Raw genomic sequence first — 27,609 nt, forward strand, 5'->3', positions numbered from 1 at the left:
GACCTTGGAAGAGATGGAACCTCTGATTACATTTCTTTCTTGTGCATATAGAATCAGAAATTCCATACATCTTCTGAATGATATAACCATGAATAATATATACAGAAACAATATAATAAAAGTAATAGTGACAACTTGGTGGAAAAGAGTGTGAGAGAGAAACAACAGCAGTAGTCTCCTTTGGTGGTAGGTTTAAATCAACATAAAGAGTAATATTTCAGGCTCCTTTTCCACTCCTCATTTGTGCATGAAACTGTGAATGTCATTATCAGGAGGGAAGTTAGGTAAGTGGTGAGATATGACCTGAGACCCATTTCTTGTCAGAATTGGACACTGGACCTTAGTTTCATCCAAAGCTCATTTGTATTAAATAAAAGTATTAAATAAAATATGAGGCATGCATGTCGTAGTGGGTCAAGAGTAGTTGTTGAAGGCCTCTAGAAATTTTGCAGATGAAAATGATTTTCCATTGGTTACTATAATCCTTTTTCCTGTTTGTGCTGTTGTTTTTATTTTCTTTAAATATAAGTGTTCTTGACTTGAATGCGTTTGAGAGACAGAATAAAGCGGAAGGCCTGGGAATGGTCACTGAAGAAGGAACTCGTAAGTAGAATGAAATTGATACCAGTAGTGCTTCAAACATTACTTGTGCTTCCTTCTTTAACTTGAACTGTTGTTTACTGTGGCTTGAGGTTTCTGTTGTTAAAATTACTATAAGTAATTCTAGGCTCTGGGTTCTGAATATGCTTTTTTTTTTTTTTTTACAATATCTTTAGCAATAATTTTTAAGAAAAATATTGTAACTTCCAATATTCTTATCTTGTATTCTTGTTATTTTTCTTTGATCCACAGTCATCGTTCGTGAGCGTGGTATGTTTGGGTTTACAGTTTTTGATACTATTGTTGCAAAAGTGTGTTGCAAATACAGAGAGAAATCTCTCATTGCATCTTCTCAGATTTCTTTAGGTTTAGCTTTATGGTCTGCAGCAGGTTGTGTGTTTAGCTTGAATAAAGAGTTTGATGCTTATTAAAGAAGTATCACTCATATTTAAGGCATGATTTTAGTTATGACTAACAATTTACTTATTAGATATATATCCTGTTGCCTTTTTTTTTCTAATTAGTGTTGTTTTTTTAACCATGGATGCATTGGAGTGCTAAATACTTTGGCTCTGCTTTTTCTGTCTCAGTTTTTCTTTTCATTATTATCAGTCTGTTTCTTTTAAATTGCTTTAACGCTTTTAAATACTGGTTCTTTTATTAAAATTCCAGTTTAAAAGGTTACTGTAGGATTATGTGTTCTGCATAATCAATCATAACAATTGTCACATAATCATTGTATTTATATATTTTAAAGGTGAAAAAGTCTTGCAGCATGATGAATTTACTCGAGATCTATTTAGATTTTTGCAACTTCTCTGTGAAGGGCATAACAATGGTAAGAGAACAGAATTAATTTTGTAGAAAATGTGTGGTGAGTCTGTTCCTAAACAGAGTGCAATAGAACCAATATTTTCCTCTAATGCATTAAGTTTCCTGAGGGGAAACTGGCATGACAGCAATTTGAATTGCAGAGTTCAATTTGATTTTTTAAATCTTAATTTAGTTTCGGTGTTTAGCATATTGCTAGTAAAGCCTGTTCCGAGTCACCTGGATAACAATTCTTCAGTTGGGTAGATAGACATACATTGGATCTAAAGTTGAATTTCTGTGACGTAAGCATCTGTATCCAACAAGATATTTAAAAATATGGCATTCCCCATGAAAATAGAAAAATAATGTTGTTGTATTTTTTTTCCTTTGTATACTAACCAAGCACAAATCACTTCTTATTTCAGATTTTCAAAATTACTTACGTACTCAGATGGGCAACACCACAACAGTGAATATTATCATTAGTACTGTTGACTATCTCTTGCGTCTTCAGGTGAGGAGAAAACAGATGAAAATGGAGCATAACGTTGGCTTTCCTTCAGTTTAGATTCACAATTTATTGGAATCAAACGTAAAAATTCTCTCTAAAGAGATACCTAAAATGAAGAGGCGGTTTTTTTCCATATCTTTTTTCCTTTGAAAACAGATGACATTTCAGAATTCTGTGTGGAATCAGATGTTTGATAATGGATTTCATTGTTCACTTCTGAAAAGAGTGAAAAATATTATTGTAATGAGAAATAGATGGACACAGATATGCTAAATTTCATCTGAATTACTGATTCAAGTTTTGGTGATATAAATGCAGGCAGTAAACACTGCATAGAGTATTCAAAACCAAAAAATGTGACATTGTTTTTTTCCTTAGGAATCCATCAGTGACTTCTATTGGTACTATTCAGGAAAGGATGTCATTGATGAATCAGGACAACGTAACTTTTCTAAAGCTTTGGCTGTCACCAAACAAATATTCAATTCTCTTACAGAATATATCCAGGTAAACAGAATGTGTTTCTCAAGGTACTAACAGAGAAGTTCCATGCTCACACAGCATGATCATGTTCTTTCATCAATTTATAAATGCTCTGCACTTACATTAAAAAATTTTGATAAAGTCACATGGAATCACTGAACCAGTGTAAAGTGAAAACTAAAACATGCAAACAGCTATATATTTAACAGGATACAATTCAGTATTTATGCACTAGATACCCAGAGGTCTTGGAAAACCTTCTCAAGTAGCTTCATGCTTGCCTGAAACCTCTTTTTTATTTGTTTTGGTTTATTTGACATAAATAAAAAGTGTGTTTTTATTTATTTTTTTTAGGGCCCTTGCATAGGTAATCAACAGAGTCTGGCTCACAGTAGGCTGTGGGATGCAGTTGTTGGCTTTCTTCATGTGTTTGCCAATATGCAAATGAAACTTTCACAGGTATTTTCAACATTAATTGTCACTGTGCACTCGCCTTCACTAAAACCAAACTTGACATTTACAGCTCAATTATACATTTTTGACAATGAATGTGGCAGTTTGGTCCCTTCCTTCCTCTTGCCAAAACTTGAGGATCTGTCAGAGCAGAAACAACATTAAAAGCACTGAACATAAGTGGGCCAAGAGAAAAACTGGGAAAGACCCAAACAGGGAGGGAGTGTGATATTTGGTCAACTTACCCAGTTAATTAATCAAGGACACTGAGCATGGGGCCACAGCCAGCATTCATTTCACTGTACAGAGCACAGTCCCACTCCACATCAGAATCCTGTGTTCTGTGACTTCTGCTTAATGTATCCATGCACTCAAGCTCTGCACTGAATGCAACAGTGCAGAGTAATTTCCTTTCTTATTCAGTGTCTCTGCTGTCCTCTGACTTACAAAATTTCTTCCCACCCTATAGAAGTATAAGAGAATTGTGAGAATAGTATTTAGGGCCTTAATGTCAAACACAAATCTACATTAGACTTACCATGTTGTGTAATTAAACTAGTTTAATTACAGAACAGTAATTAAAACAGTTCTAGTTCTCTTTGAGTGGTAATGCATTATGCCATTAAATATTGCCAGTGAAGCAAAAAAGGAGGGATTTCTTCTGAGACAGATACTTTCAGATCTGTGTAGCAACCAATTTTTTTATTTGTTTGTTTCTGCTGTCCCTTACCTCTACTTTGGCATTCCTTAATGTTTTATTAAAGCTTAAATTTATGGTGTTAATACCTCTGCTGCAGTAAGTTACGTGTTGTATTAGACTTCTGATAGCAATCATAATAAAATTACAATGAAATGTTGCTGAATAATGCAAATGAAATTTAGTTGATCATCTTTAATACCATTTCACTCTAAATTTATTTAGTTTTCCATATAAATACAAATTAAAAACAATCTTACAGTTCTTTTTTGGTCTTTTTTTATTAGGATTCTGCTCAGATTGAATTGCTTAAGGAACTGCTAGATCTACTAAAGGATATGGTAGTGATGCTCTTGTCACTGCTTGAAGGTTGTATCTGTTTTTCTTTATGGTCAAATATGATTATCTCCCGTTCCTAGTGTAAAGCACTATTCTCACTTCCTAGTGTAAAGAACTATTATTATGTTCATCTTTCAAAACTGCTTTTTAATTGTCTTTATTTAATCTTTGGGGGAAAAGACATTCTTCACATTTATTTAAGAATTATTCTGGAATACACATAGTCATGAAATAGAGGGCTGCTCGAGAAAAGCACATTTGAAGAAAAAATACTAATATTTAAGAACATTTTTGTTCTGTTTTCAGCACAAATATGAAATGTCATTTTTTAAAATGTAGCTGTCAAATAACTTTCTATTATAATACACTACTTAGGTAACGTTGTAAACGGAACTATTGGAAAACAAATGGTGGACACGCTTGTAGAATCATCTAGCAATGTAGAAATGATTTTGAAGTTCTTTGACATGTTCCTGAAGTTAAAAGATCTGACTAATTCAGATGCTTTCAAAGAGTATGATCCAGATGGTAAAGGAATCATTTCCAAGAAGGAATTTCAGAAATCAATGGAGGCTCAAAAGCAATACATACAGTCAGAGATTGAATTCCTGCTGTCCTGTACAGAAGCTGATGAAAATGACATGTTTAATTACATTGACTTTGTGGAAAGATTCCATGAACCAGCCAAAGACATCGGATTTAATGTAGTAGTATTGCTAACAAATCTTTCAGAGCACATGCCTAATGATCCACGCCTTCAGAGCTTACTTGAGCCTGCAGAAAGTGTTCTGAATTACTTTGAACCATACCTTGGCCGTATTGAAATAATGGGTGGGGCCAAAAAAATAGAAAGAGTTTACTTTGAAATCAGTGAATCCAGTAGAATGCAGTGGGAGAAGCCACAGGTGAAGGAATCTAAAAGACAGTTCATATTCGATGTTGTAAATGAAGGTGGAGAGCAAGAAAAAATGGAACTCTTTGTGAATTTTTGTGAAGACACCATTTTTGAAATGCAGTTAGCATCCCAGATCTCTGAAACAGATTCATCTGAGAGGCCTGAGGAGGAGGAAGAGGCAGAGCCTGCTTATGTAGTGGATATTGGAGATGATGAGGAAGAAGAAAAGTCCCTGGAACCTGCTTCAGCTTTTGCAGTGGCCTGTGTTGCAGTGAAGAAGAATATTGCCAACTTTTTGAAAATGGTCACTGTGAAGAACCTTAGGAAACAATACAGGAAAGTAAAAAAGATGACAATAAAAGAGATGGTGAAAGTGTTTTTCTCCTTTTTCTGGATCCTATTTGTAGGGACATTCCAAATGTTCTTTTCTATAGTGTGGGGGATATTCCAGATTCTTTGGAGCACTGTATTTGGGGGTGGCCTGGTTGAAGGAGCCAAAAACATAAAAGTTACAAAAATATTAGGGGATATGCCTGATCCAACACAGTTTGGAATCCATGATGATGTTATGGAAGCAGAAAAAGCTGAAGGTGCTGAGCATGGCATAAGAGCTGAACTTGGGGAGTTCGTGAAGAGTGAAAAGGGAGAAAATGACATAATCGCAGACATTTTTGGCATTCCTACAAAGAAAGAAGGATCTAAACATGGTCATGATGCTGGACTTGGAGATATTGCAGAAATCCTTGGTACTGAGATCCAAACACCTTTGGAAAACACAGTTCATAAGAAAAAAAGATTACAGGTAAATTAAAGAGATTTTGTAGTTAAGATAATATTAATAATTATTAATTACAGTAATAAACTACTGAATGTTAATAAGAGATTTATTTTATATTTAACTGATTAATATATATTATCAGTTAGAACTTACTTTATAATCTCTACATATTTAAAAACCAACAGGAAATTTAAGTGTTTCAGTGTTTAGATTTCAGTGCAGTAAATTGTTACTATTGTTACTGTTCATTTGGACTTTATTCAAGACATAAACTACTAGTAAATTTCTAGTCATGGTTTTTGCTTTAAATGATTTATGGTCTTGTTTATTCTGGATACTCCATTTTTTCACAGTGTACTTCAATTACTTTTACAACTTATTATCTCCATAATAATGCCTATGTGCTTTACTTGCAATTTAGTATCCTTTTTTCCTTATTATTTGAAATATATTTGCCTGAATTTATTGTTAGTTTAATGTTTATCATGCAATTATTTAATTTTATCTGGTTTATAAGACATATAGTTTGTTCAACTCAGCCTGACTAAAGGGAATATTTTTCTGTGTTAAAATGGATAGAACTAAACGTCAAAACCAATTTATTGATCATATTTGGAAGACAGTATATTTCACTTTACATCTCAGTCTGTTCCTACTTGTTATTCAAAAACATCTTTTCTCTCATCATTAACCCACCTTTTTATGATATACTTTCCAGATATCTTCAAGATAAATCTAAACTGTGCAACTTCTTACGGCATTATTTTCTCTTCATTAGTATATTTTTCTCCAGATTCTGGTTCTTGCCTAAACGGAACTAAATTTTTGCATTTGTTTTTCTTGTGTGTTTATTAAACCATTTTTAAGTGTGGACTTAAAAGTTACAGTCTATTAAAATCCTGTCTCATTAGCATAAATATAAGGTGGCTGGTATTTAAAAATAACTATTTTAACACAAGAATCTTGGCAGGTATAAGTAAACACATTAGAATTTTCTTCAATAGTTGAAGTAAGTATTTTCATTCAGATCTGAATAAACACTTTAGAATATGCTTTGCTTAATTTTGATTTATACATTTCTTACAGATGTGTTTGATATTACTGATGAAAATGCTCTGTAATTTTTGCAGATAGTTTGAGTCATTCAATGTGAAGTCAGTTATGCAATTTATCCAGCTTTATCTTTGGTATGTTATCTAGTGCAACTTACCAAAGCAATGTTTGCACTAATTCTGTATTACAGGAATTGCTATTCATTTCACACTGTGTATATAAATGCTCACATAATCTAGTTAGAGGAGTGGATATAAAGAATAAGTGGAGCTCAAAGCAGAAACAGCAGTGTAAGAATCAAAACTTCCCTTCAGGAAATCACTATGTTGTTCTTAGGCATCTGCAATGATATAACTCACACAAATGGATAGAAATAGAAAATCAGGTCTATATGCTACAAAAGTGTACTGGTAAGGTCAGTGACATTTACCACATAGCCAAAGAAACTGCAAAATAACCTATGGAATCATATATGATGAAGCCTTTCAGGAGTTCACTTTTACTGTAAGGCTCTACAGGAATCTGAGAGTTATGTAGGTTCACAAATTAGAAAAGTAGTAGTGACATAACAGTTTGCTGATAAATCGAATTATAGGTAGGAATAAAATAAAAAGCTAACTGTGAAGTTACCTTAAAATAACAGATAAAAATCAGGAAAGTGATGAATACAGGAGGAAAATTTTTCTATCTGTAAAATGCTTCATTTTGATCTCATTGTTACTGTTCAAGTATGAAATCTTGGGAATAGAATTGAGTTGTACAACATTATCAGTTCAATGATAATGTCAGTCAAGCAAACTGAAATTCTGAATTGTTGAGAAAGGAAGAGAGGAAGCCCCCACATTATTATGCTCCATGAATCTTAATTAATCTGTGTCTTGAAGACCAGGTTCTCTCAGTTCAAAAAGAGTGTGATAAAACTGGAAAAGATTCAGTAAAGATCAATGAGCTGTTAAAATTCCATATTGAACAAACCTCTTATATGGAATTAAGTAAATTAAGGTTCTTCAGCCTGGAAAAGAGAAAATTGAGAGAGCATATATGGATGAGAAGTATAGGGATTTATTCATTCTCCTACCACCCCTACCCATTAGAAGAACCAGGCATGATCATATGATCTCTCAATTACCCTCCACCAGCTTGAGATCTCAGGGGAGATTGTTTAAGAAAGAGTTATACCTGCATTGTTTACTAGGTTCCACAGATAATATGTGAGATACAGAAGGGAAGATCAACTTAATAAATTCTTTCCTATATCCTTTTCCCAGGTACTTGTGAGAGATAGGCATCCAGATGAGTAGTGGCAGAAACTTTAGATCAGTGCATATATGTGTTAACTGGAAATGTAGGACCAAGAGACAACTCTCTCTAAGCGCTTCAAGAGAATACAGAAGAGGATTAAGAGTTAGGACAGGTTTTTGAAAAAGCGAATGGAGACAAATTTCAGCCCTTTCGATTTTTTTCTGAGTCAAGGCCCACATCTCTTGGACTTCCATTGAAGCTTAGATACTCCAACTGCATTTGAAATTAGTTTACCTTGATCTTGTAACACCAAACCTAAAGGTGTTTAACATCCAGACCCGCTGCAGCTTCTTTGCTGCAGTTAGCCATCTGTAAAACTGTGTATTGGTTCTTCCTTATCCCAAGGGAAATCTGTAAACACAGCACTAAAGAGGGTTGTGTGGTGTGCCAATAAAGGTTTAATGAACCATCAGCCCAGGTAAGATAAACAGCTTGAAGAATACATTGTTTAAGTAGAAGTTCTTCAAGTATTTGTCTGTTTTCAGTTGCACTACTTGATCATGGCCAAGTAATTGAGTTTTGTAATATCTGATAGTTACAGATATTTTTCAGATGTTTGATGATAACATTATATATTGTTTCTTGTTTCAATCAGTAATTCCACTGAGTCTTTGTAGGTGACTTTAGTATCAGGATATGATCTGGCTGTATGATCTGGATCATCCTCAGCTGGTCACATAATTTGCCTGATCACTGTGTATAATTAAGTTGTTCAGTGAACTGGACTAGTTAGAGTATTGATAACACTATACAGAAAAAATTCTGCCTTTTTCATTGTTAAAATATAGCCTGATTTCCCTATCTTTAAAAATCAAACACTTTAAAAGTGTTCTATAAAAATATTATTGTTTGTTTCTTAGAAGACAATAACTAAAGTGAGTAGAATTTTATTTGAATAGATAATTTTTGACACTTAAAATACTTTTTGCAGATATCTGAAATTGCAAAAGAAGCTGGAACACAAAGAAAAGCAGAAGCTGAGAAGGCAGAGTAAGTTAATTTTACAAAATTACTGTTTAACTCCTTGGTACTTCCTAATGCTAAACAATTTGGCCAAAAATAACACAATAAATGCTCGGTATTCAAATAACTTTCTGTACACTTTGTCTCATCAGTATTTTGAAAATATACTAAGGATTTTGCAAATATACTAAAAGACGGCAGACCATGTCACTAGGCAACACAATGGCAATCTGATTTTTGTGGTCCTTGACAATTATGCATATACAGATCTGTGGCTATTGTCTTTTTAATAATTCACATAAAAATCCCCAAAACTTCCTTTAAAAATGAGCACCAGTCTTATAAACCTCTGCAACTTATCATGCTTTCTGGTTTCCCTACTACCCACTACAATTTTTATGGAATTTTCAACGGACCATTTAAACACAAGATTTAACTAACCCAACTATTTTTATTTATTTCTGTTTTATCAGTTCTTGACAGCAGATACATTCCTTTGTCCAGTCATCCTATATATGACTGCCTAAACAATATTTAAAATGCTTATCTTGCTTTAGCAGCATGCTACTATTAAGGAGCATCCTGTCTGCCTGGACCTGCAGTCACATTGTAGTAACAGATTGAAATATTTTGTAGAGACACACAAAAGGTGTCCTAGAGATTCTTACAGATTCAAAAGCTATACATAATTATATTTTTGTCTTTTTTTTTTCCATTTTGCTTCATGTTTAAAATATTTACTTCAGAGTCAATAATCTTTCTCCTGTCTGCCAAAGTGAATTTTTTTTAAAGCATGCCATAAGGGTCTATATTGACAATCATATTGATGCTTCAACATTATGTCACACATATGGAAATCCAGGTTTTGGGTTTTTTGTGTTAGTAACTAAATTGCTCTAATGCTACATACAGTATAAAAACTAAATTTTAAAGCCAAATTTTATGAACTCAAATTCATTCGAAATGAATGCATCTACATTTGGCTAGATATTTTTGTTTAGTTAACCTTTCTTCTAGCATGGAAGATGGTGAGAAACAAGATAAAGCAAAGGAAGTACAATCAGAGCAGCTAGAAGAGGGGAAAATGAAGAAAAAGAAGAGAAGGCATGGACAAAAAATTGAGAAACCAGAGGCTGTTATGGCTAACTTCTTCAAAGCTTTGGAAATTTATCAGACAAAAATGCTTGTAAGTTTGTCTTAAATTCTTTAATTGCTGAATATTTATTTATAAAACCCTTTTATGATAATTAAGAGAGAAAAGTCATCAAAAAGGAAAGTTTGGTAAGAGTGTTCAGATGATTGGCTGTAGTCAGTTTGTTGTGATTTTATAATACTTTTTAGAGTTATATAATTAAGTGTTTCTGTGTGTAATTTGTAACAGGACACATTATCCTCTTGAGCTCCTTTTTAGGAGCTCCCTATTTTCCACAATCTAACTTCGAGAATCTTTCATTCTACTCTGTATTTTTCTTTGTTCTTAAAAGCCACAAAATGTTGAGTTCTCTGAGAACTCTCAAGTAGTTTTTTGTAGTATTCTAACATATCTTTCCACACTTCTTCCATTTCAGTGTTTTCTGACTTATAATTTTAAGGCCATTATTTAAATTCCATTTATCATGAAAAAGGGGAATAGGCTGCCAAGAAATGCTCTTGCTTATTATAACTGGTGTGTGAAGAAAACACAATTATGTATTTACTGTTTTTAAAAGCTTGCTATCTGTTTTTCTTCTTTTCGTATTACTCACGGGCTACGTTTAATTACTTTTTATTTTTTACTTTCAGCATTACTTGGCAAGAAATTTTTACAACTTAAGGTTTCTTGCTCTATTTGTTGCATTTGCCATCAATTTTATTCTTCTGTTTTACAAGGTAAGGTACCATTGTTCTTTAAATATTTTGTTAGTACCAGAAGATACACTAATTTAATGTTTGTATTATTCTGTTTTTATTTTATTCAGGCTGAATGAAAAGAGATTTTTAATTTCTCCTTTATAGTTGAGTTTCTAGGCACTTTTCCATTTAATCACATAAGTCTGTTATTGTTTGGACTGTTGATCTTGTTCTGGAAAAATTGAAATCTACTAAAATTATTCAAATGTCAGAATTGTTGAAATATTTTTCTTTAATTTCTTCTCAAGATATTAAAAGACTTCAGTTAATCTGGTTATTCTCCGTTACTTCTTTTTTATAGCAGGCTAGAGCTCTTTTTGTCTAGCTCACTGATGAAGAAGGCTATACATGCACAGTTTAAACTTAATCTTAGAGGTTCACCTGAGTTGCTTCAGGTTCTCATGTATAACACCAGATGACACAAAGTAGAACATCCTCAACAGCCTCCACCAATTTCTTTAATGAATCTTCACAATCTTAAAATGAAACAGGCTAGAATTCAATAAAGAGAATTCTCATCCATAAATGCCTCATTTTCCCCCCCTTTCCACACTGAAGTCTGGGAGAAGAGTTCTGATTTATCTATATCCTGAAATTTGGACCTTTTGATTTTCCCCTCCTAGATACAGAATGAAAGTTGTAATAAGCTGATGAACCTTGTGTTTTCCAATATTACATATTCTATTACTTATTCTGTTACTTAAACCAAAAACTGCAACAACAAAAGCAGCTGGCTGAACATTCAGTCTATAAATAACTGAGTCCTGTTCTCAAATACATCAAAATGCATCTCCTATAACACAACTACATTCTCAGAGGCAGGGCAGGTAAAGATGTAAAAAGCTCTTGGGAGCTGGGCAGAACGTACGTGCACATTCCAGGAGAAAGATATCATGGCTGTTTAGGGCTTTCCCCTTGTCGCTTTCTTTCTTTCCCACAGGGTTAGAGAAGATGGACTTCAAATATACATGTAGAATTCTGCTTTTGTTAATGCCAGTCTTCTTTTCTCCCCATTCTTCTTTTCTTCGAGTCTGATGGGTGACAACCCATTCTGTTGAAGAGCAAGGAGGAAAGTTCATGTCTATCGGTGCAAGTCCATCTGTCATACATAAGAAAGGGTCAGTGGCAGTCAAACAGGACTGAACAGGACTTGAGCTTACAGATAAAGCTGTCAAAAAAGCACCACTAGGGATTTAATTTTAAAGGGCAGGTTTTTAAAGTCATTGGAAGAATTTAGGGCAGTATGTCAGCTGATGAAACACTGTACATAATTTGTAGGCTCTAAACTGAGTCATGAAACAAAAAGTTATGAACAGTGTGTACACTGTGATTATATGAAAATAATATTAAAATTTTGCATATTTTTAGACTCGAGCAATCAGGAACTATGTAGATTACAAAAAAAAAACAAAAACAAAAAACAAAAAACAAAAAAAAAAAAAAAAAAAAAACCAAACAAACCCTGAATTCAGTCATAATAGATAAACCTGTCATTCTTCACTTCTTCCAAGAAACAGTTTTTGTATAACTTTTTCATAGGTTTTAGTTTTGCTACAGCATTGTTAGAGAGATTTGTAAACTGTGTGTATTTGCTTTTTCCAGATTTTCTTTTCAGTGACATGATGTGGAGACTTATGCTATGCAAATGAAGACTGTTTAGAGCTAATTATCTATCATCTTCCTTTGAGCAGGCTTTGAAAACATCATTTGTAATTAAAGGAAAAGCTTTTAAATTTATTTTGTTTTCAATATGCTTGAATTTTTCTCAGGTGACAGAAGAACCACTTGATGAAGTAGAGGAAGACTCTAATCTCTGGAACTCCTTTGCTGAAGAGGAAGAAGAGGAGGGCATGGTGTTTTTTGTTTTAGAAGAAAGTACTGGCTACATGGCACCTGCTCTCAGAGCACTGGCAGTTATTCATACTGTCATCTCCTTTGTCTGTGTGATTGGATACTACTGCCTAAAGGCAAGTTCTTAACCCTACTGCTAATCTGTTTGTTAAACATGGGCTATGTCCCAAGGTGGCTGGTGGTGCTAATACTGAAATAGCTATTTGTACCTAGCTGTTTACAAATTCTCAGTGCTCAATAGGTAAATGTTTTCCTCCTGTATTCTGGCCAGCAGAAATGGAGTTAACTTTCTTCCTAGCAGTGTGTGTGTGTTTTGGATTTGTGGTTAAAACAGTGCAGATAACACAGCCACATTTGGTTATTGCTGGACAGTAGTTGCACAGTGAGGGCTCTGTCTTTGCTTTACCCACTCTGTGCATCCCTCAGCAGGTATGCTGAGAGGGGTCACAGCCAAGACAGCTGAGCCACCCAACCAGAGGGATATTCCATGGCACGTAACATCGCACTCAGCAATAAAAAGCTGTGTGGGAGAGAGGGTTGGGGCTTGACTGCCAAGGTGGCCACTGCTCAGAGGCTGCCTAGGCATTGTTCTGCCTGGTGTGGGAGATTCTAGTCTTACATTTTTGTGTTACAAAGAACCAAAAATACATAAACCATTACAAAGATGGCCACTGTCACTTTCACAGGTCCCTCTGGTTGTATTCAAGAGAGAAAAGGAGGTAGCTAGAAAGCTGGAATTTGATGGACTATACATAACTGAACAACCAACTGAGGATGATATCAAAGGACAATGGGATCGCCTTGTTATAAATACTCCGTAAGAAAAATCAGACTCTATGTAAACTGCTTATAATATTATAGCTCATTAAGCCACTGATCGAGAACCTTTCCTGTCCACCAGTCACTTAGTTCATCTAAAAGAAAGGCATTTACCCCCTTATATTAGATGCTACAGTAGTAGATTCTAACGTGAAGTCCTGTATTATCTGTTTATTTAATAAATACTATGATAACACATACATTCTACTTCCTTTTCATTTCTAGGGTTTGCAAGGGTTAGGTATTTTACCTCAAAATGTCTCTCCAAGACATTTCACATATTAGTCTCTATTGAGAAAGTTTTTAAAAGATAAAAGTTTTTTAAAAGATAACTTCCATCCTTTCCAGTGACTATTTCACTTGTACAGTGTACATATTCTCCTCCCTTTCTTTCCCATTGCTTGGTTAAGAAATTTGTACGTGACAAGACAAGTAAATCTAGTGAAAAATAGCATTTCTAGAATTTGAGTAGGTCTGACAGGAATATATGTCAAGTTGTAGGCATTACCAAATACTGTAGTAGTCATACTATGATTCTAAGAATCTCAGTAAGCTACAGCATTTTGTAGGAGTGGCACAGACAAACACAGCAAGTCAGCTCTCGTCCCACAGAAAGAATGCCTTGACTACAGGCTGCTTTTTGGAATTTACTGGTAGGTTTAGATTAGCTATTAGGGAGAAGTTCTTTACTATAACAGTGAGGCACTTAAACAGGTTGCCCAGAGAAGCTGTGGATGTCCCAGCCCTGGAAGTGTTCAAGGCCAGGCTGGGTGGGGCTTGAAGCATCCTGGTCTAGTGGAAGTTGGCCCTGCTTATAGGAGGGAGTTGGAACTAGATGATCTTTAAGGTCCCTTCCATCTATGCTTCCATGATTAGAATTTCTAAAATACTGGAAATTCTTGCATGCTTTGTTTTACTACACATAAGTTTTAAGAATTTTCTTAATTTCATTCAGCAATATGGACTAGTACATATTATTAAAGTTACAAGCAAAGATAATTGGGAAACTGGAGAGCTTGCTTATTTTCCAACCAGTTTGCTGAAGATTAACTTACTGGGTATCTAGATGGGTTGCTATCAAACTATTGATAGCAACCCATCTAGATACCCAGTAAGTTAATCTTCAGCAAACAGAAGCATGAACTAACGAAATACACTGTCAACTTATCCTTAATGACATGCTGTACAGTCTGTTCTCAGCATGTTGCACTGTCTACTGAAGTTAAACAAAAGATTAAGACTAATTTGAGCAGGCTAATCCTTCCCTCTAATGTTAACTGAGTCTCGAGGTTAGTGCAAGTACTGTACGATAAGAATAACCACTGCTGGAGGGTACCCAGTGTTCTGTATAAACTGAAATGTGCTTTCTATAATGGGAAAAAAGTAATTAAAAGCGTGAAAGATGTACCCTGACAAATTATTGGAGTTTTTTCTAAAAGAGATAGACACAAGCTGGCTACACTATGATATATTTTGCTTAAAAGCCTGAGAAATTAAGCAAAAAAATAATACAGAGCATTGGACTAGAATATACCATCCATTCCAGTCGCTAGAAGCATTTTCCTTTATCTGGATTAATTTATTTCAGAATTCCAATTCAGAAAGGTAAAAGTTGGAGCATAGTCATTGGGAAGTTTGCTTCACATCCCAGCAGAACATAGTTGTGGAATGTCATTCTTCTTGTGCTAGCATTTACTTTATTTTACCAATACTGTTCTTTAGTTTAAGTAGTTATTTTTCTCTTTGCATTCCTGTATTATTTGTCAACTCAGTGTTATTTCCAGGAAATAAGGAGAGAAAAATCTTAAATTTTGTAATGTTTCCTGCTAACTGGCATTCCTCAAAACGGGTATAATAGACAGTAAGATCATTAGAATGAGCAGTTCTAGGATACTGATATATATATATATATACATATATATATATATATATATATATATATTTGCTATATATTGGCAAATGATCTTGAATTTTCTTGGCAAGTTAAAGATTTTTATATATTCTGTTGGCAAACCGTCAACTGGTTCTCAAGTGTTCAGCCTCTGTTTGAAATGTAACCCAATGAACTAAAAAATTGTTTATCCTTTAAGATTATATTTTTTTTTCTCTGAAAATCATTGTCTGGTCTGATTTTTATGGCTAAGAATGATAAAGTATTTATTTAGTAGATGAATGATATTACAGTGACTAACCTGCTACTAAGGAATTGTTAAGTTTATCAGGCCATAGTATTTAGACTGCAGAGCTTTTGTAGCCAGTCATATTTGTGAATGAGAAAAACAAAGAGGGTTTGTAGGGGGAAGATTATATTGCAGAAAATTATGATTTATAACAGCTGTTGTCCCCATGAAATCATTCTCCTAATTTGAAGTGCAGTGAGTGAAAAAAATTTGCAATGATCAGGAACATCGTATTTTCTCTTTTTTTCCTTGTTTTTTTTTCCCTTTTCCCTAACAAGTTTAAATATCTTTGCCTTATCTATGTAGGTCCTTCCCTAACAATTACTGGGACAAATTTGTGAAACGGAAGGTAGGTTTTTTATATTTCTATTATGCTTTTCAGAGCAATAATCAACTATTTGGTTAATTTGGATATCCATATGCTTCTGTACACATAAATACAGAAATAACAGAGAACTGGAATTTGTTTTATGGAAGTCATTGTTGCGTTACATGTCTTGGTGAACAGGCAGCTGTGGCGTAGGTGGGAGGAGGGAGGAAGACAGAAGGCTGTGGTTTCCTTCCTAGACTCAGACATTTGAAATAACTTTGTACTGTCAATCAGCACAAAGCAGGTCTAATTTGCAATCATTGTCATCTTTAGGATACAAAGCCCCCTCATTGCCCTAAAAAAAGAAAAACATGCCAGCTTAAATGACAGAAAATTATACATAAGCTTTCAGATAATAGCCTCTAATGCTTCTATTTTTCTTTTTTATGCTCCCCTGGTTTCCTGGGAGTTCTTACTGTTCTAGTAGTGTTAATTGTGAAGGACTTCTTTTTTAATTCCTGAAAACTGCTGGTCTAGAGTAGGTGACTGTCACTGAGGAGTTTCTGTGAGCAAAACCTTCCCTTTTTCCCTTTCTAGGTTATTAACAAGTATGGAGATTTATACGGAGCAGAGCGCATTGCAGAACTTCTGGGCTTGGACAAAAGTGCCCTTGATTTTAGTCCAGTGGAAGAGAGCGAACCAGAAGAGGCATCTCTTGTGTCATGGTATGACTTCTGAGTTTCAGAGACAAATTATGTGCTGCAATAACTTCATCATCAAAGATAAAAGTGGATTTCATTTTGAAATTGTTGTGATTTTTTCCTCAACATGGAAAATTAGAATGGAGGAGTCTTCCTAGTGTGGAAATAAAATAGATTTTTGTTTGTTTTAAAACACAATCGTGTTATAAAAGTAAGAAAAAAAATCAGCAAATTTATGCTGACTGATATATTTGACCACTCTTTCATTTTCAACAATATTTAATGCAGCATTTTTAAGGTCTTACAACAAAGTTTATAATCCAGTATGCTCCTATATTAGTTGGTTTTCTCAATGTGTAAGATGCACAAGAAAGATTTCCCTTTGCATGCCATCCAATGGCTGATAAAATATTTAGAATATTGTAGAAGGCATTGCATTTTCTCTTGGTTATTCTGGGAATGTTTTACACTAGACAGAACACTTACCTCCTCAATTTAAGCAATCTGTGTTCCACATTTCACTACTTTTGGCATAGATCTTAAGTTTTTAAGTCTGGAATATGGAAATATCATTCTTCCTGAAATTGTTACATCAATTTTGCTGGTTTAGAAACTCTTTATCGTGCTCAGAATTATAATAAATACTCTGAAAAATGAAGTACCTGAATCATTCAAAAAATGAACAATTAATCTATATCACTACCTTCAGCAAAAAAAATAATGAAGTGATATGACTAGCTGGCTGTTTATAAATATGGAATTCAATATTTATTTTCTGATATTTATGCATTTCAAAAATTGTTTATTTCTTAGGCTAAGCTCCATTGATACAAAGTACCACATTTGGAAGCTCGGAGTTGTTTTCACTGACAATGTGAGTATGTTACCCTAGATGAATATGCTTTGATTTACTCTAAACATGTATGTCCTCCGCCATCTGCTTTTATTTTCAACAAACATACACAAATAATATTGCATTACAGAGCCATTTTAAAGTATTTTTTTTCTGTCTTGTGATTAGACTAAAGGATGTTTTACTCAGAATTATATATGACACATTATAGATGGTTATAACTGCTATTATAGTAAATTATTTATTAAATTAATGGTTTAAAAGGTAGTTCAATAATTATTGTTATGTTACTTGCCCACATCAGCATCAGACCTCTTTGGTTCAACCTCAAGAAGTAGAAAATCCCGGCCATTAAAAAATGGGACTGAGTTTTTACAATGTAAAGTGATTGAGTGGAATTCACATGTTCCCAGGCTAGTCATGGGGTCAGCAGAGCACCATTCATCTTAAAATAAGTTATTAGTACTACCAATCATTGGTTGCTCTATCAGGAAACACCTGCCTTCCACACCTCAGTGGCAGTAGCTGTCAGGATACACAGGTTTTTCACATCCTTGTAATGTCTGTTTTTGGGGTTGTTGAGGGAGGCTGGTCTCAGCATTTTTCAACAGTAAAAGCAGGGTGACATCCCACTCCATCACTGGTAATTTTCAAAAGTTGGGTGAAGTTTCAGCTGTTTAATCCCTACGTAGGCAAAGTGTCCTACTATAACAACCTGAGTGACTTAAAAATGCTATATTCTGGATCCAAAAATGCACATCAGCACATGTTAACCTTCTACCACTTTTCACTTTTTCTGCAGTCATTTTTATACTTAGCTTGGTACACAACTATGTCTATCCTTGGGCACTACAACAACTTCTTCTTTGCTGCTCATCTGCTGGATATTGCTATGGGTTTTAAGACACTGAGAACTATTTTGTCTTCAGTCACTCACAATGGCAAACAGGTTAGTGCTACATGAAAAGGTTTGAAAATAAATATACTTTGTAAAAGTACTGGAAAAAAATTGTTGTAATGGAAATATTGGAATGCAATTCATTTTTATGATCATTCATTTTTATAATAGGATTGATTATATCTTCTGCAGCACACTTAATACATACTAAACCTATGAAATTATAACAATCTATAAATTATATATATATATATATATATAATAACAATCTATAAATTATAACATCACCAAGTGATGACAGATAAAGAAGTGTCGTATACAATAGAAAACACATCATTTTACAAAAATATAAGAATATGAATTACTACCTAACCAGCTCATTCTATATTCTCAATGATGAGCTGATTGGTGATAAATATTAAGAATACACAATCCCTCCATAGCTACAGCAGTATTAATGACCTGGGCACTGAGATTTCAACACCTGGCTAATAAGAATGTGCTTAAAGGTGTGGGCATTCTGCACTGCAGAATATGCTTCTATGGCACTTTGTCATGCAAAAATCAGGTTAATAAAGTATACTTCTAAAACTAATTGTTAAAATTTCTGCAGGGAATCATGCTCTTATCTCCAAAGAATCCATGTTCCTAGCTAGCATAACAACAAAAAGCAAGATTTACAGTTACTTTTAAACTCACATTTAAGAAGTCTAAATTCCCCGAAATATAATTTCAAACATACACATTCCATTCCTTCTCAAATGCAGTAACATATATTCTAAGCCCACACCTATGCCCTGCTAGATTTGTCAAAACATTTTATATCACATGATGTTTTGGAACAGGCATAAAAATACACCCACACAAAGTGATGACGTGTTATCATCACTCAAGCAAATAAAATCTCTGGTTTTATACTATTCCTTTTACTTCAAGATGACCAATTTCATATTAGTTTAATGACTGTGGTGACTTATGTATCTTCCATATGAATTTTTTAAAAATGTAATAGTCAAAACTGAGCGTAGTTGGCAAAACTGTTGTAACTAAAGACCCTGGCTTTTACATTCTTAACAAGCAATGAATAATTTTTCTAATGCTGTTGCTTTTCTGGCGAGTAAATAAGAACACTGAAAGACAGCTGCAGATTTCTGCGCTGAAATGTTCGCTTTGGGAGCATGCTGCCAGATCTTCATAGTGATAATTGACCAGCTTGTCCTTCATACTCTTGTTTCTTTTAAAAAAGTAAATACTGGTTGTTGCATTTTTTAAAATATGTAGCTTTGAGTAAACTCTACTCCAGAGCTGCATCTTCTAACAGACAATATAATCTACTCTCATTAACTGCTAAACTTTTTCACCTAATGATTTTATTTCCTTACAGGCAGGACCTGGAAATTACTCTTATCTAATGAATTTTCTCTCCATTTTAGCAATGGCTTTACTAAACAGCTTTGGAAGAGAAAATTCACTATGATAAGTCTTTATAGGTCCTAATAAGCTGAAATTGTCAAATTATCTAAAGGGTTTTATTTTTATTATTTAATATTTATCGTATATCCAGTGTTTCAAGTTACTATAATTAAACTTTTAAACTAATGAGTGTAAAAAATTGCTTTGGTGATACACACACAGCTGCTGTCTTTAGTTTCCTTATTGGGAAAGGTACAATATGACTAATTTTCAATATTTAAGGCAATGCACCAAGCTGGCATGTGTCTTGTGACAAAATGATATTGCAACCTATTTTCATGTCATGTCTCCATATGCAGCTTGTGCTTACTGTGGGACTCCTGGCTGTAGTAGTGTACCTTTACACTGTAGTGGCTTTCAACTTCTTCCGCAAATTCTACAACAAAAGTGAAGATGAAGATGAACCAGACATGAAGTGTGACGACATGATGACGGTAAATAAAACATCACCATGTGTCTCAAATATCATCCTGAATTTTCCAAAGGGTACTTTAGACAGAATGATGAGTAAGGAGGGACGTGTTTGTGTTAAATCCATTGAGTTCTTTTTCTTGATACATGTCGCTTTGGAAATACAAATAGTCTTGACATTCCTTCAGCATTCTCCACTGGTCTAAATGCAACAGCAAATAGATGATACATAGTAAGGTATTCTGAATTTTTCTCCTAAATACTGTGGTTTATGATGTGCCACAGTGCTTTTACAGCTGAGGATGGCAAACGCTCAAAGTAAAAAGGAATTTCTTGACAAACTGGTCAGAGCTTCAAAAAGCAGCTGTGTTGTCACAACAAAGAAACCCCATTTGTTCCCCATGTTTGCAAGTGTGCAAGCTCTTCCTGTCCTTATTTAGGTTATATGAATTATGTGATATTATTAGCCCTAGTTCTAAAAGCCTGCTCCACAATTAGTAATTTAGTCATGAAGAAAGAAGTCAAGGGTTGGAAAGCAGAAATTACAACTTATTATGATTATCTGAATATACCAATTTATAATCTGATTTCTACCCATTGCCACTGAATGCCATTTCTGTCAAAATAGCACATACTCTACAGATATATATTAATGTATGAAGAGTATTTGATTTTCCTACTGTATACAGAAAACACAAATTCAGGTATTAAAAATGTAATATTCTGAGTTCGGGGCCAGCCAATATCTCCCAAGGAACAGAAACTCTCTACCCTGCGTTTTACACCAGAGACAGAATAAAATACCTCAGAACAGAAGTGTATCATTAACTTCACAAAATGATCCTCGCTATTCTTGAACTTTCTTTTAAACATTGAGTGCAGGTTAGACAAGCAAATTACAGAAATTATGAAACCCGTCCAAATGTTTTGAGCTGAATACTATGGTTTGGTCATAAATAGGTATAGGAATAGTTAGAATAATAAAACTATACTACATTTTAAACCACTCTATCAAGTGAGGTAAATAAATTCTGAGCTACATTTTTAAGTATTATTAATCTAGTACTAGCATCTTGTGCCATCAGTAAAATTGCATTATAAAAATGGATGTATAGTTCTTTTTAGTGTTTGCTAATGCCTGGTTTTATACTCATTATGTAACACCCTGATATCTAATGTGACTCCAGAAAACTGGCTGTGGTTAGATTGATATTGGTTTTAACCCATACTGTGTAGCTGGAGGTGATTTACAAGATTCTGTAGCAAATCATACAGGAACATCAGTAGTTTATCACTAGCAGATTCCATTCCAAAATACTTACAGAGCTTCAATATAGAGATTATTAAAGATATTTTGATTAAGATTTATGTCTTCAAAAATAAGACAATACTTTTGTAAAGTGATTTCTTTGCATTGAACTGAACACAGGTTGTTTCACAGATCACAACTAATTTACAATATAATAAATCAGACATCTAGTATTGCAAAATTAATTTATCTAGAAACCTACAAACAGCTAGATCCACTTGTGAACATCCCACTATTTATTTTATGGCAATATTTTCTACATTTCTAAACTTCACTGCAAATCTTTAAAAGATGCCTTCCTCTTACTCAGAGCAAGATAGAACCTTAGAAATCAATATAAGGAATAGAAGATGTTAAATACAGTAACAAATACAAGAAAAATAACCCCAAAATAATCTCAGTCTCAAAGTAAGACCCAGTGAGTGAGGGGCAGGTAACAGCTGATGCTGACTCCCCCTCTTAGTAAGTACACCTGAAGGTGGAATAACATTAGTTAAGACAGTGGCAGATTTTTGGTGCAGTGTGTTTGATCCATGAGGAATGATATTATGTGTTCTTGTTACTATTTGTTTGTTGCTTAAATTGTCAAGAGAATTACCAGAGCAGAATATTTTTTTAAAAAAGAGAAAAAATCCAAAAGAAGAGTTCATGGTAAATGTATCTGTAATTTTCCTCCCTCTTTTTTAGTGTTACCTGTTCCACATGTATGTGGGTGTAAGAGCAGGTGGTGGCATTGGAGATGAAATTGAGGATCCTGCTGGAGACCCTTATGAAATGTACCGAATTGTCTTTGACATCACATTTTTCTTCTTTGTCATTGTTATCCTACTGGCCATTATTCAAGGTACTATCACTTACCTTAGTAGACATTGTTCAAAAATGATGCACCATTGAAAAGCATATTTATGTTTAAGGTAAATTTAGCAGTTTTGCTGTAAAGACTTATTCCTGATTTTATAAAATCATTAATTCAGGAAGCAATAGTTTTATATTAATTCATACATAAGATGCCTTTTCCCAAGTACTACACGAAGTCAAAGCACAAGGAATGTGGGTTACAACTTACAAGGGTTGCAGTCTTTATGAACACTTTTGTAATTATCCAGCAATGATGAAGCTTGTGCAGGATCACTGTTCTCCTACACTAAGCACTGAAACTTGGGAGAGCCTTGCTGAAGACACTCTTCTCACTTTTAGCCTGGAATCACCACAGCTGACTGGGAGACTTTCCAGTTGGAAAGTGTAAATGACACGGAGGAAGTCACTATGGCCACATAGCCATTTCCTCCTTTCTTTAGAGGCAGATTTGCAGTTTTAATTGGTTTGCAGTTGTGGTTTACAGCACACAAGACCCCTCTTTGGTGATGGGCAGTATTCAACACTCATTGCATAAACTCTTCTAAGGCTGTTAAGAAAAAAACGCACTGTTTTATGGCAACCTGGTGGCAAAGAAAAAAATGTAGCACATCAAAACTGAGAAAAAGTTACAAATGTCACAGTCTCCAAAATGATCCAGTTCTTTTCTTAAAACATTAAAAGTGGAGGAGTAATGCTTCAAATGCAAAGCAAACTCACTAACTGTCCAAGGTGGGCTGTGGGAGCAGAGCTGTCTATGTTGAGAAAGACTTGGGATATAAGAGTTTAATGAAAAGGAGAGTGAAAATTAATTTCATTTATGGGAACCAAAGAGATGAGTTTGTGTAAGGTTAAATGAACTATTAATTAATAACATTATTAATATATTAATAAATAATATTTATTAATAATAAAGCACAAAAAAGTTTTTCCACTCCCAAGATTGTGCCTGTATGTATAAGTACACTAAATTCTAGACACTGGAGGACTGACATTACTTGCAATATGAATATTGCTGAGTACTGAAGTGTTGCTGCTTTTCTATTTGAAACAGGTCTGATTATTGATGCTTTTGGTGAATTAAGAGACCAGCAAGAACAAGTGAGGGAAGACATGGAGGTAGGAAGCACATTACATTTTTAATTGCTCTTGTTCACCTAGATTGTCACCAATCAGTGGTTTCGAGTTAAAATTTATCTGTAACCACAACTTTTGTTTTCAGACCAAATGCTTTATTTGTGGAATCGGCAATGACTACTTTGACACAACTCCACATGGCTTTGAAACACATACTTTGCAAGAACATAACTTGGCAAACTATCTGTAAGTACATTTTACAATTGGAATTATGATAAAGAGACCTTTCAGATGTGTGTCATTTAGGTGCACACATTGCTGAAAATCCCAAGACAGAATTCTAGAAAACTGAGGAGTATTTCCTTTCCTTTAGGGTCTCCCCTCCTCTATTCCACACTGATGGTTACCTTTGGTTACCAGCACTTACCTGGTGGTAAGCGCTCACCTTACACATGAGGTACCTTAGTAGTATGAGACCAGAAGGCAAATCAACTACTTATTCTCCTTGGAGGAAAGCCAGATATGGGGAAGGATAGCGGACAGTTTCATAAGTTGTCTTAGATTGGAAGTTTTGGTTGTGACTTCTGGTGGCTTGGTAATGCTGATGAGACTGTAGAAAACTGGCTTCAATTCAAAAAAAAAAAAGAAATCCCAAACCAAACCAAAGCAAATAAAGGCACTTGTAGAAATTTCTTCAAAGATAAGCTCCAAAAAATAATTAACTCCATTCCTATAGTTCTTTAGTGGCAGTGGAGCATTTTGAAACCTGGAAGCACTCAGGAGCTGTACATGTTTAGACTACACCAAACTCCCGAGAGAGCGCTCTTCCACTTTCATTAGTAAATGGGGATATTAGTATTTGATTAGTAAGAGGATATTAAAAAAGTTATTCTTGTTGCATTAGTTACTCATACAACAAAGGTAATTAATTATACAAGCATGGCACCAGTAGAATGAAAGGAGAAGCTGGTGAAATCTTATAGCAGTCTGGCTTTGAAATACTGCATCTGAACTTTTTTAAATTAAAAAAAAAATCAATTGCTTGATGTGATTCAAATTTCTATTAATATCCATAGTTTTACTACTCTACAACATCCAAGCTTTTCTTACTGTATTGAATGGTTTAGTTGCTACATGGGAACCTCTAATTCACTGTAAATTAAAAATGGCTATTGCCTTCATAATAGAATATATAGTGAACAACCTTTTTACCCAGGTTACCCTTTAATTAGACAACTGGTGAAATCAGTATACGTTCCTTCCTTCACAATGAAAGCACATAGCCTCATTCCAAATTCACTGCACCGAAACTGACCAACCATGACTAGTATTACCTCTACATTCTGTTTCCATAAAATTTTCCTCGCTGTTTCAATTTGAAATATGCTCTTGTCCTTTGTTTCCTGTCCTAAAACTATCAAGCCAAGGCTATTTTGCACTATTAAACAGTACCTGTCATCCATCGGCTGAGCACTGTGTGTGTATCATTTAGCAGCAAACAAGCTGAGCACTCTCAGATACTTTGTTTTCTCACAAGAAAATCTTGCAGCTGAGCAGTATTGATGGGAACTGTGCCTTGGTTCTTGGAGTGCAGGAGTCGGTTAAACCTGTCATGGGACAGACCAGCATGTGAAGGATTTTTTAAGATCATTTTTAGTCTTCACAAATCCAGTCTCACTAGGGCAAACTCCAGCAATACTTCAATTTTTTTATTGTATGTGAAGGCTTTTCTATATTTTAAAGTTCATCTGTTTGTTTAGATTTACCACAGCTGATGCTGTACAGTCTTCCTAAGTAGTTGAAGCTCTCAACATTTGACTGAGCTCAGGCATTGGGGAAGGATAGGCTCAGCCTATGAGCTGTATAGCAGCAGTGCTCAGAACTCCTCGTGCAGCTCAGTATTTACCACACTTCTCACGCAGTAGCCATAGTAACCTCTTCCAAGGTGACATGTTGGAGCATATGTGCTCAGAACTTGGCATATGTCTAATTCAGGTATTGCTCCTCACACTGAAATGAAAGAAATGCTAAACTGCATTTTTCTACTTCTACAGATTTTTTAATCTGCTAGCACTTCCACAGGAGACATGCTTCAGGACAGAATTTTCTCCCTTAAATTAAGCACTTTAGATGCCTAGTAATGTCATTGCTTTGCTGGTTGACATTGTCTTCCTCACATACCCCTGATTAGAAAAGGTCGGGGGGAGATGTTTCCTCCATTAATACCCACTTCATGTGCTTGTTTCAGGTTCTTCTTAATGTATCTAATTAACAAGGATGAAACTGAGCATACTGGCCAGGTGAGTAGAAAATAAAATTTAAGAAAACCCATTAAGCTTATCTTTCAACATTTTTATCTTATCAAGCCTTGTAGCTGTGTACCAGCAGGTGGAACTGATGTACCACGGAGAAGTGTGGATGATGCCACTCTCCCCAAGAGGCTACTGCAGCAAAAGAAAAGAAGGGTTAAAACAAAAGCGGGGCGGGAGGGGGAATGCTGCACTGTGCTATTTCACCCAGCAGTGAACTCTCTCAGAAGTCAGTTAGCAGTAATCTTACTGCCATCTTATCTCTGAAAAGAAAATCTCAAATACAGCAGGTGTAATTTATTCCCAAAAGGCTTAAGCAGTTAAGCTACTATATTGATAGTCAAAATCTACATATATGTAGATAGACAGGTATTTGGGTGACCATATATTAGCACTGTTAGGCCCTAAAGGTAAATAAATAAGCAAATAACTAGAACTTAATTATATCTTCTCACTAATAAGAAGCTCTTAGGCAAATGCTACAGATGTACCTTTGTTTTCCATACAAAGCAGAACACATTTGCTTCCATACAAATTTGTCAACAGGTTTGCTCTGATATAAATAGATTGATTAATTTATACTTTGATATTTTACTAATAGAGCTTGCATTTCAGTAGTACTGAATTAAGAGAAGTATAAAATTCTTATAAACATTATTGAGTTACAATATTTTGAGTTCCAGTGTCTATAAATTCTACTTCATGGCATCAGGCACAGTATGTGGTTATTGTTAAAAGTTTAAGTACAGCACTAACTGCACAGTTACTGGTAAAATAAATACTCTTTCTCATTTTCAGGAATCATTTGTGTGGAAGATGTACCAAGAAAGATGTTGGGATTTTTTCCCGGCAGGGGACTGCTTCCGAAAACAGTATGAGGATCAACTTAGCTAATATCACAAAAGAAATGATTTATTCATGAACTGCTAAGATCCAGCATACAAAAAAAAAAAAAATTCTTTTCGAGGCATAATTTCACAGCTTGTATTTGCTTTAAATGTCTTCAAAATTCAAGACACACATAAAATTTGACACTATTTCAGAGGCTTTTTGTACCTACCACATATGAAACAGGTCTTTTGTTGGAATTTTAATTAGCAAAAACTATGCCAGATGAACTTAAGCCTTCCAGTTCAGACATGGCCTGAAATTATAACAACTTTTTAACCACATCATTACCCTGGTGTTTGGCAGTACAGTTGAAAGGGCTAAAAGGCATCTAAATTGCACATCTGACATTGAAGAACTTGAACATCAGAGACCATACCTCAGAAAAAATAGCAAAATTAACTGCTGTCCAGTTTTTCCCCACATAATTTGCTAGTGAATGTATTAAGATACAGTTTGAAAAGCTTTAAGCAGTTAAAAAGAAATCATTTTCAAACACTTTGTCAACCTTGAAACATTAAAGTGCCTTAAAACCTCTGTAGACATAGCTATGCAAACTTTTTGTTAGTGTTCTAGGTGAACAGACCCATTAACTGTATTGCTTTTCTGTCTTTCTGTATCAAATTGCACTTAAAAGTTTGTTTATATACTACCTTCAATAACAGCTTATTAGATGATGCTGTTAAAAGACATACACTGTATCAAAATGAACACAATTTAAATCTTAGGCCAAAATAAAACAATGCTCTACGGTCACCTGCAAGTAGAAGTTGCTAGGATTATGCTTTTTTTTTTTTCCTTCTAATAAAAAGTGCCCACTGCAATAAAGTATTATAAACCAAATATAACTGTTGCTGTCATCTTTTCCATTTTTCTACAACATGGAGTTTTTTGACAA

General features: G+C 34.5%; 1 protein-coding gene across 13 annotated transcripts in view; it reads left to right on the forward strand.

Annotated features, from left to right (window-relative positions):
• The window catches only part of RYR3 (ryanodine receptor 3), a 193,859-nt gene extending 166,328 nt beyond the window's left edge, over window positions 1-27,531 (forward strand). For 11 of the 13 annotated variants that reach the window (XM_064424152.1, XM_064424155.1, XM_064424159.1 and 8 more), the window contains 23 exons: window positions 530-603; window positions 853-870; window positions 1,358-1,438; window positions 1,839-1,927; window positions 2,303-2,431; window positions 2,762-2,866; window positions 3,845-3,926; window positions 4,272-5,593; window positions 8,856-8,914; window positions 9,905-10,073; window positions 10,670-10,756; window positions 12,547-12,744; window positions 13,315-13,445; window positions 15,934-15,976; window positions 16,535-16,662; window positions 17,452-17,512; window positions 18,294-18,440; window positions 20,162-20,296; window positions 22,270-22,426; window positions 23,492-23,556; window positions 23,660-23,760; window positions 25,763-25,814; window positions 26,622-27,531. In XM_064424152.1, coding sequence (XP_064280222.1) covers window positions 530-603; window positions 853-870; window positions 1,358-1,438; window positions 1,839-1,927; window positions 2,303-2,431; window positions 2,762-2,866; window positions 3,845-3,926; window positions 4,272-5,593; window positions 8,856-8,914; window positions 9,905-10,073; window positions 10,670-10,756; window positions 12,547-12,744; window positions 13,315-13,445; window positions 15,934-15,976; window positions 16,535-16,662; window positions 17,452-17,512; window positions 18,294-18,440; window positions 20,162-20,296; window positions 22,270-22,426; window positions 23,492-23,556; window positions 23,660-23,760; window positions 25,763-25,814; window positions 26,622-26,717 — 3,529 coding nt within the window. In that variant the 3' untranslated portion in view covers window positions 26,718-27,531. The remainder of the gene's footprint in view (window positions 1-529; window positions 604-852; window positions 871-1,357; window positions 1,439-1,838; window positions 1,928-2,302; window positions 2,432-2,761; window positions 2,867-3,844; window positions 3,927-4,271; window positions 5,594-8,855; window positions 8,915-9,904; window positions 10,074-10,669; window positions 10,757-12,546; window positions 12,745-13,314; window positions 13,446-15,933; window positions 15,977-16,534; window positions 16,663-17,451; window positions 17,513-18,293; window positions 18,441-20,161; window positions 20,297-22,269; window positions 22,427-23,491; window positions 23,557-23,659; window positions 23,761-25,762; window positions 25,815-26,621) is intronic. The other 2 variants (XM_064424158.1, XM_064424165.1) reach the window with 1 other exon arrangement.
• Window positions 27,532-27,609: the final 78 nt, after the last annotated feature.

This window comes from Passer domesticus, chromosome 6 (genome assembly GCF_036417665.1).
Source record: "Passer domesticus isolate bPasDom1 chromosome 6, bPasDom1.hap1, whole genome shotgun sequence".
Lineage (NCBI taxonomy): Eukaryota > Metazoa > Chordata > Aves > Passeriformes > Passeridae > Passer > Passer domesticus.